Source organism: Aricia agestis, chromosome 20 (assembly GCF_905147365.1).
Source record: "Aricia agestis chromosome 20, ilAriAges1.1, whole genome shotgun sequence".
In the NCBI taxonomy this organism is placed as follows: domain Eukaryota; kingdom Metazoa; phylum Arthropoda; class Insecta; order Lepidoptera; family Lycaenidae; genus Aricia; species Aricia agestis.
The window spans coordinates 6,423,322-6,434,161 of NC_056425.1; the positions used below are offsets into that span (position 1 = coordinate 6,423,322).

The window sequence follows — 10,840 nt, forward strand, 5'->3', positions numbered from 1 at the left end:
AGTAATAGGTGAATGACAAGCGGTAACGCTAATATTAGTAGTGCCTCTGGCGCTATTAATTTGTCCCAGGAAGTGCTTTCGTTACATGCTCTTGGCGCAACTGTTGAGAGTACAGAAGACGGCTCTAAAAAAGGGCAGTTCTGCTTGCGATCTTCGTGCAGCAGTCCGATTTGTAAATGTGGCGAATGGCGATGGATGAAATCGCTAGACGTAACGTGGTAGATGCAAAAGCTGCTCGACTTGAGCCCGAAAATGCAGAATTACATAGTCAAGTCTCAATTCTTACTGAAAAAATTGATTAACTTGCTGCAGAGCCATTCGTTCTTCAAACTTGCGTCACACAGTGGTAGCTCCTTCTAGAGCTCCATCTGCTAAAGCTCCCACCCGAGCGGTGGTTTGTGGCGCGTCATACTGTGCTCTATGTTTATACTGTCCAACCTGGGGCATAGCGACCGAACAAACAGAAACCATTATGTCACGCAGTAAATCAGCTGCCGAATCTGCATTGCTATTGGTCTCGCTAACGTTTTGCGACCAAGGCACTGTGGCGGCTTAACATTTATATGCTTTGTAGACCACCGACGATTTATTGCTCGCTCTTTGTTGATTCAGTCTCCTTAAGTCGGCACAGTTTGTAGGTACATCAAAATATAGTAAGTGTCGAATCGACACGTTACTCTTTCTGACCATCGATTCTGTCGATGGTCAGAAAGAGTAATCAACAATCTTAGTAACAATCTTTTACGCAACCCTTGGCGGGCTGCGGAAAAGATCCTTCCAGCATTCGAAAGGCATTAGCAGGCTTTTAGGCTTCCAGGAAATATATCTTTGCTATACTCCAGCCAATACGAAGACTTGAGGTCGGTCTTAGCTTGTTAATAGTAGTAAGAGGACATCAGAATCAGAATCAGAATCATTTATTTCAGGAAATTGGTACATAAGGTGTTATTATTTATAGACATATTGTGTATCACAATTTCGGCCTTTGGGCGTAGAAATATCTTACCCAGATCGTACCTAAAGAGGTCGTACCTAAAGAGGAGAACATCGAATCTCTTCCGTTTTAATAAAATTAATATGCACCAACCCCGCAGTTAAGACACATTACATTATAATTACGAGGAAAATACGTTTAATTGTGTACGTCGAATTTTATCAATTTTTTACACAAGAACAAGAGGTCAGCGTCGTTAGTTCACTATAAATACTCGAGAGCATGCTCAATTAATTATATATTTATCAAACTTTGAGTTCGACACACAGCTACCAACATGAGTCTTGTAAGTATAATGTAATTTTAGATATAATATAAAATAATAATAGTATAATTTTCTTAAGTTTAAACTGCATACGGGTTCTTTTGTTCTTAGTTTGAGCTCGGACATAGTGACAATTAATATAGCTGTAGTGCTAGTTAGAGAATCATAATATCCTCTTTTAACTCCCGACAAAAAAAGTGTTTGTCTATTTGTCCGTCCGTGGCATCGTAGCATACAAACGAGTGGACCGATTTGATCTAGTTTCTTTGGTTTGACAGCTGATAATGCTGACATTATGGAGCGTGTTATCTATACTAATATTATAAATGCGAAAGTATCTCTGTCTGTCTGTCTGTCTGTCTGTCTGTCTCGCTTTCACGCCAAAACTACCGAACCGATTGTAATGAAATTTTGTATACAGATAGTCTAAAGCCTGAGAAAGGACATAGGCTACTTTTTTACTGGAAAAAAGGGTTGTAAGGGGGTGAAAATACGAAAATTTGTTCAAATTAAGTTAGTTCCAAAAATTCATACTAGATGGCGCCGTGCGTCTTTTACATCGCGCTAACGCTTGCCCAACATCCTTCTATAATTGTTATTTCTTTTTTACGTTATTTAATAAGTCAGTACTTTATATTATAATACAGTGACGTAACCTTAAACCTATCAATGATAAATAGTTTATGGGTAAAGTTAAGGGGGCTAAATAAGCTTTAAAATTTGGCATAAAATATAAAGTTTAATTTTAAAAAATGAAATATTATGTGCACACTGCACAGCTGTTTTGATTTAAGGGGTACCAGGGTTTTTTTTTATAAAAGCTTTTGACACCAATTTTGTTGACATCGCGCGCTATAAACTGAAGTCCACGCGGACGAAGTCGCGGGCAACAGCTAGTTAGCTATAATTAAACATCACCAGCTGCTCAGTGCTAAAAAAAATCTCTTTTGATCTACTTAATATTTTTGAATCGGGGGTTGTGTTTTCTTAATTTAATATAACGTTATTGTTGTATTTAATACCTACTTTATGTAGTTCTAAGGAGTTTTAAAAAGGATAGGCTATGCGCCTGCGCCTGATTTGACATAAGTAGGTAGTTCAAATCAATATTTTTAGTTTTGCTTAGCGTTTTAAAATATCGGTGTTTCTTTTTTGCTAAATTTAATTTAAAACAAAAATATAATGTTACATGGAGTAGACCACGCGGTAGGACGTGGGTTACTTTTTAAAACGGAAATCGTACAGCTACACGGGATTTCATTTTGCGCGGGATGTCCTAGGAATAAAAATTCTATTAACATTTAGACTTTAGTGTTTATAGAATTTTATTCCTAGGATTGTAGAAAATGTGTACTCCAAAGACACTATCAAAATTCTTTTATTCGTTGTAAATAATTGAAAAGACAACTCTTTTTCGTGTACCCTCTTAATAGTGAGGGAGCCCTAGAACAAATTTTTTTCTGTAATCAACAAAACTTGGTTGACTTCTGTACCCTAAAACGCAAACCTAACCAGCTGATTTTTTGTATATTGGTAGGTTAATAGTTTTATAATTTAAGAGTAACCTTGTCCTACAAATAAAACAATCCATATTTTAGGACCATCAAGTCAAAGTATGAAATCCTTTCTATCTCTGTTAGCTACCACTTTCGAGATTTTTCGAAAATAATAATGTTGTTCGTCTTATCAAAATGTAGCTACTCACAAAAAATTTGCTTGTTAGTAATCACAAAAAATTGGTTCTAGGGCTCCCGTACTATATAGATCATATTGAGATGATTTCCTTTAGATGTAGAAATTGTCGAACAAGCAACTAATTAAGTGCCCTTTATTTTCCAGCGCGCGCTTTCCATTTTCCTGCTGTGTTGTGTGGTGTTCGTCGCGGCTATGCCCGCTGATGAGAGCCTTGTAGGCGCAGAGTCCGCGCACCCTGGTGGCGGATGGGGCAACGGTGGCTATGGGGGCTATGGGGGCGGCTATGGGGGTGGCTATGGAGGAGGACATAGAGGTGGCAGGGGAGGCTACGGTGGAGGCTACGGCGGAGGCTACGGTGGAGGCTACGGTGGAGGCCACGGTGGAGGCTGGGGCTGGGGGCGTTAAAGTAGTAAACACAAACGGCGAGTGACACAAAACTTCATATCGTCCTTTGTATGAAATTCTGTGCCCTGAATCGAATGTTTTGTAAGCTCTAAGGAAATGTACCTAAATGATTTTTTATACCAAATAAATGATTGTCTATATATTTTTTTTATTTGCATATAGCTGAAAAATTGTAGAGACGTTAAATACACCATTACAAATAAAACGTCAAAAGTCCCGGCGATCCTCCTTGTGCTAAAATTTTTATTCAAGGTCATTTTGTACGAAAATGAGGGTTTTTTTTTCACGGAGCTAAAACAAAGCTTTGTTTTAGCTTCGTGGTTTATACCTTCCCATACAAAATGATAGCACGCATAGACGTCACACGCTTCTAGTTAGGACGCATTGCTGGAAGACTTTGTTCGATAGGTATGTTATGTTGCGATTATGAAGGTGGTTTCATAAGGAAAATTGTTATAAATTGCATAACTTATCGAATAGTATACAAATATTTACAAATTTTATTAAAAACAATGGACTTGACTACCTAACTTTGAAGGCTCATAAGTCATAACTCATAACAAAAAAATCGGCCAAGTACGAGTCGAACTCGCGCACGAAGGGTTCCGTACCATTATAGAGCAAAATTAGGCCAAAATTTGTATTTTTTGTATGGGAACCCCCTCTAAATTTTTTATTTTATTTTAAAATTATTATTAAATATTAAAGTACTTATACATATTATAATTAAGGACTTTGAGAAAAATTCAAGTACCTACCTGCTGTCTTTATTGATATAGAGCAAAAAAGGTTAAAAAAATCACGTTTGTTGTATGGGAGACCACCTTAAATATTAATTTTATTTTGATTTTAGTATTTGTTGTTATAGCGGCAACAGATACACATAATCTGTGAAAATTTCAATTCCCTAGCTATTACCGTTCTTGAGTTACAGCTTGGCGACAGACAGACGGACAGACGGACAGACAACGAAGTCTTAGTAATAGGGTTCCGTTTTAACCCTTTGGGTACGGAACCCTAAAAAGAAACTTCAATAAGTAACGAAGTTGAAATTTTGGAAATACTTATTTTTTACTATTATGTATATCTTTGTTAAGAGCTCTCCTGACTCTAGAAATCAAACATCGTCCTTCTCTCTTCACACTCACTCACTCTTTCATATGCCAGGTGAAAAAGGACGGCGCGGAATCATCGCCGAGTTAGTTTTACTTGAATAAAAGACGAACTATAATGATTATGAAAAAAGTGTTTTGAGCAAATTTAGGTTTTATCAATACCTTTTTAGATATTAAAAAATATTAAAGAAAAGACAGCAAACTTCGAAGATCCAAGCAAAAATGTGTCTAAAACAAGGTTTTTTGTAAAAAAGAAACTATCGAGCATTTTTTGAGTAATCGTGTTTTCGTCTTGAGCATTTAATCTTCATGAACTGAAGTTACTTGTGTCAAAAAAACAGTTTTCTAGACCTTACAGATTTTGAGATCTAGGTTAAAGTATGTAGTCAAGTTAGGGTCTTAATAAAATCTGCTAATAATTGACTTTGGCAACATCCCTATTAGAGTAAGACGCCCGGAATATAGCATGGTTTAGTACCAGTTATAATAGACCTGTAATTATGTTTCCTAAAAGTATGTTTTAATGTGGCCAAAGTCAGATTAAGTAACGTCGTTGGCATCTTGTAGAACTTGAGAGAAACAATAATTATGTTTCTTCAAAGACCATCCTCGTATATCCCCTTGTTTTTTTTTTTAATTTTCTTTCTTCCAAGCAGTAGGAAATCTCCTCGTAGTGACTGTACGTAGACACTATATAACCCCACCCCCGCGGGCGAAAACAAGGAGGGTGAAGGATGGCCGCAAGGCCAAGGCCGCGAGCCTCCTCGACTAGGGCAGAGAGCAGGAGTTGCGATGAGGAGGGCTTCACACTTGTGGAGAGAAGAAAGAGGAAGCCCGCCGCCCGCAACCACCGCGCCACCGCATCTTACGTACCCGAGCTGCGTCTGCGCAGCGAGGTGCCCGCGACGCCGCTCTATGTGTCGCGCCTGCACTGGTCCATAGAAGTCGAGGACGTCGCCGCCAAGAAAGACTGCGTGATAAATTGATAATAGTGTGAACGTGAGAGTGTTGTGAGAATAATAATATGCTGTAGGATAAGACTGTTCGGTGTGCATCCGTTGTCTGATTGCCACAACACAAGTTCAACTTAACAACTTAACGTGATAGAGCCATGCTACGGCATGAATGGGCCGGCTCGCGGAGAAATACCATGGGTTCACAGAAAACCGGCGTGAAACAGCGCTTACGTGTTTCGCCAGTGTTTCGCCGAGTGAATGAGTTTACCGGAGGCCCAATCCCCTACCTTATTCCCTTCCCTATAACTCTTCCCTATTCCCTTCCTTACCCTCCCCTATTCCCTCTTAAAAGGCCGGCAACGCACCTGCAGCTATTCTGATGTTGCGAGTGTGTATGGGCGACGGAAGTTGCTTTCCATCAGGTGACACGTTTGCTCGTTTGCCCCCTTATTTCATTAAAAAGAAACTTAACATGGGGTTAGACGACGCGCGACGTGATGTACATTGTACACTGCCTAATTTGTGCTATTGTGTATTATTGTATGAGTATAATAAAGCATTTGAATTTGAATACACTAAAACTCTTTCAAGAAGGCGACTAAAGCAAAATTGACGATTTTATAATTCATTTTTATTCGTCAAAATAAGCCCCAAATTATTTAATTTTTTAAACATACATACTATACATTATATTTCCGAGGGTCTGACCTAGCGAAAACACGATATCTTAAAATATTCTCGATAGAAAACAATCACAAAGATGCATCTTTTCAAGGATTTTTCATATATTGCCAAAACCATGCATTAAATTTAGTTAATATATTTTTATTTTCTAATTAAAGTCTATCATCGAGGGACTGGCCTGGCGGATTTTTAAAATGTTGTATATTTATATCGGGTATAATTATTATGAAAGACGGGCGTGAGTGTGAAGAGAGAAGGACGATGTTTGATTTTTTGCTTTAGTCGCCCTCCTAATATACTTAGTACATTTTTTCTAATATTTTTTTTTCTGTAGCGGTCATTACTCCCTGTCAATAAACTTGTCACTGTCTAATGTCTATACAAACCGTGATACAATTCAAACCATACAAACCGCGATTGACAATTAAGTGACAGCTGATGTTTATAGTCGAAGGGTGATAACCACGTGATAACTGATATCGTATTTTGCATACACAATGTGAACACAGTATAAATTATATCATTTCAAACTCATAAATAGTTGGAGATTATCATACGAAGAGGTAATCAAGACGTTTTCCGATGAAAATAAAATAATCTGTTTCTTTACAAGAATTCAATTTTATTCTTAAGTTAACAGAATGCAGTGCGAGTATTTTTCACAAAGCTCCTAGGCTAGAAAGGTCAATGACCGCTGGTGCCACCTTAAATTGTCCTGACTATAAGGCAGTAGACGCCAGAGCCCAAGCCTTCCCTGGAATGCTATCGGGACCAGCAGCAGTATTTCGTCTCCTCAAGCGTAATACGAGTAATATGGCACTTTGCAGTTTGTTATCAATCAATCAATCAACCAATCAAATCATTTGTTCACAGAATGCAGTATACAAAGGTGTTATCCTGTATCTAGTTTGCGCTTTCATTAGAATGGAAGCACAAACTAGATATAGGATTTACACAATATTTTAATGGTAGAGCAATAAAATGGTGTTTGAAACTTATTTAATAAATATAGGTCTACCAGAATCTGATGGCAAAAAGTGAGAAAATAAATTGACTCTATCAATACCGGGGTAAATGGAATAAAACATTTTGATCCTTTTTTTCCTTATGGCGGCTGATTCTGTGTGTTAGACATGCAAATATAAAAATTTATCCAATGATCAAGGGTATTTTTGAAAACAGTAAATTATAAATTTTACGGTAATCGTACATTCTCCTCAAAAAATTGCTTATGTCCCATCACGTGGTCTACTCTATATTCAATTCGAACGAGTAGTTCTTCAAATTCTTCTGCCTTATAATGTACGAGTAATTAGTAATAAAGTAGATTATGATTTTCTCAAACTTTAAACCAGAGGGCCTAGACAAGCGGCAAGCTATTATCGTAAACGCCAACGCCGCAAAATGTATGGGATTTGACATTAGTATTCGCTAGCGAAGCGATGACTTTTGTCAAATCGCATACATTTTGTTAGCGTTTACGACAATCGCTTGCCACTTGTCTACTAGGGCTGCTATTTATAAGGAATGGTAAGTCGCACGAAATTGATATATTAATAATTTGTACAAAATTCTTTGATCTACAATATTGTAAGTACCTATTTTTATGACAAAATGTACCGTTTGATGAAAAAACCAGGAAAAACCTCATTTTCGTACATTTGATCTTAAATAAAATTTTTAGCACAAGAAGGATAGCTGGGACTTTTGAGGTTTTATTTATAATGGTGTATTTAACGTAGAGACGTTAGTAGAGACTTTTTAGCTCTATTCAATTTATTCCTAGGCCGAAATTAGAATTCCTCGGTTACAAGCGCATTGACAAAAACCATGGCTTCCAAATAAAACATGTTTTTTTACAGACAATAATTTATTTAGTATAAACAAAAATCAATTAGGTACATTTTCTTAGCGCAAACAGGAGTCTGGCTCTGGGCACAGAATTTTATGAAAAATTTTATGATTTCTATAAAGTTCTGTGTCTATCGCCGTTTGAATTTCATACTTTAACGTCCAAATCCCCAGCTGCCACCTCTATATCCGCCATAGCCGCTTCCATAATTCCCATAGCCATAACCATTTCCATAGCCCCCATAACCCCCATAGCCCAAATAGCTGCCTCTACCTCCATAACCCCCATAGCCACCGTTGCCCCATCCGCCACCAGGGTGCGCGGACTCTGCGCCTACAAGGCTCTCATCAGCGGGCATAGCCGCGACGAACACCACACAACACAGCAGGAAAATGGAAAGCGCGCGCTGGAAAATAAAAGGGCACTTAATTAGTTGCTTGTTCGATAATTTCAACATACATAATCTTATATGTATATAAAATTCTCGTGTCACAATGTTAGTTACCGTACTTCTCCGAAACGGCTTTACTGATTTTTACCAAATTTTTTAAACATATTCAGCAGGTCTGAGAATCGGCTACTGGGTACTTTTTATATTGATAAGTGTATTCGTTTTATAAATAATAGTAAATTAAACACAACTCGAGACTGACGGCGACCATTGTTTGTGCGACGGGATAGCGATGGACGTTGCCATGGTGCCATACTTATTAGTTATTTAGTCACTTCAATAAAATAATATGGGCGAAATACTTTATAATATGGCAAAACAACGTTTGCCGGGACAGCTAGTATTATGTAAAACTCTATGGTCTCTATGAGGGTAAAGGAAAAGAGCGTGGTCTTTTAAATTATTTACAACGAATGAGAGCATTTTGATAGTGTCTTTGGAGTACATATTTTCAACAATTTTTAGGACTAGGACTAGAACTTGTAAAGTGCAAAGTTTCCGTTTTAAAAAGTAACCTATACGTCCTTTCGCGTGATCTACTCCATGCGAGTACAATCAGAGAAATTGATCCAACCAGATGACAGATCTACCTAATTTGGTTGGGCTATGTCAAGTTAAAGTCAATGTTAGTCGCGATCTGCGGGATGTCTATTAACAGGTAAACAATATATATTTTTTATTTTAAATTTTTGCAAACTCCTATAGGTACTTTAAAACGCTAAGCAAAACGTTAAAAAAACATGATCAACTTAATATTATGTCCAATTCGGCGCAGAATGCAGATAATATTATATATGTATATAGGTGTTAAAAACCACAATAATAAGAAAAAAACAACCTTCTATTCAAAAAATTTAAGTAAATCAAACTCTTCAGCACTGAGCAGGCTGATGATGATGAATTATAGCTAAGAACACTATCAATAATTTTGTCAGCTTTCAAACAAACAAAAAAAAATAGATCAAAATCTGTCCACCCGTTTGGATGCTACGATGCCACGGACGAACACACAAACACCCCTCTTTTTGTCGGGGGTCAAAAAGAGCATTATGATTCTCTTACTCGCACTACAGCTATATCAGAGAGTTGTCACTAGATCAGAGCATTTGACTTTCGAACTAAGAAGTATGCAGTTCAAAGTAAAAATATGTTACTAATATGTTATTAATTTAAATTATAATATACTTACAAGACACATGTTGGTAACTGTGTGTCGAACTCAAAGTTTGATAACTATGTAATGAAATAAGCAAGCTCTCGAGTATTTATAGTGATTTGACGCTTAGATAAGTACCTCCTGTTATTGTGGAAAAAAAAATTCGACGTACACAATTAAACGTGTTTGGCTCGTAATTATAATTTATGTGTCTTAATTTCGGGGTTGCTGCGTCTTAATTTTAGGTGCAAAAGATTTTGAATATATACCTTCTATAAATCAGAGCTTCACAAACTTTTAAGATAATAAAACCTTAATCGGGTTAGCTAGCAATAGTCGGGACTGATTGCAGTAAGGGGTGAAATTCTTAAGGGGTTAAAATCGTGTTTTTTGTTTTCAGTATTGAAGCAGTCGGGTTAATCGAATTTTTTTGACTACTTCAGTTTACATTAGCAGTAAATCAGTTTCTAAGTGAGTTTCTTTAATTTGAAAATTGATCTGCAACCGCGGTCATTTGTTGTAAATTCACCTCAACTATGTATGTAGAAATTCTGAGAAAAAAGTATCTCATACTTCATAAAATTTAGTAGTATTTATATTTTAGAAAAAAAAAAATGCACGGAAGTCAAAACGGAAGCTTAAAATAATTTTTACATACAGTTCTTTCATATTTTGTGCTGCAACCCCTTTTTTATTCGACACGCGTGGTACCTACAATAGAAGAAAAAGTACAATTTTTAAAACCTGTATAATTTTGGCAATAGCTGTGTCAATGTTTTACGCATTGAGTTACAAATATATTATACTAATATTATAAAGTTGAAGAGTTTGTTTGTTTGTTATTTTGACGCGCTAATCTCAGGAACTGAAAAATATTATTCCGATTATCCGTCCGATTTGAAATATATTATTTTAGTGTTAGATAGCTCATTAGTCTGCATTTATTGAGGAAGGCTTTAGGCTATAAAGGCTTTTAGGCCAAAGCCTTCTTTAGCTTAAGATTATATACTTATACTTACTTAATATACTTATAGATTAAACTATAATTTTAGATTATAGTAGGTATATTCTAAGATTATTATATCTTAGATTATCTTGGATTATAGTAAAATGATAAAGTTATTATCACGCTAAGACTAATAGAAGCGAAGAAATAGAGGAAAATGTGAAAAAAAGCGGGGAAAATTATTTTTTATAAATAATTTAAAAATTATTTAAAAACTGGAGCAATTTTTATATTATTTGGCATGGGCGTATATAAGGGCGG

The 10,840-nt window shown here is 36.4% G+C and overlaps 1 protein-coding gene across 1 annotated transcript; it reads left to right on the forward strand.

Annotated features, from left to right (window-relative positions):
• The first annotated feature begins 1,219 nt into the window (after positions 1-1,219).
• LOC121737246 (ctenidin-1-like) lies at positions 1,220-3,496 on the forward strand. Its single transcript, XM_042128860.1, has 2 exons — positions 1,220-1,280; positions 3,099-3,496. Exons 1-2 carry the CDS (start codon positions 1,272-1,274, stop codon positions 3,357-3,359), a joined length of 270 nt encoding a protein of 89 aa, XP_041984794.1. The 5' UTR covers positions 1,220-1,271; the 3' UTR covers positions 3,360-3,496.
• The last annotated feature ends 7,344 nt before the right edge of the window (positions 3,497-10,840 follow it).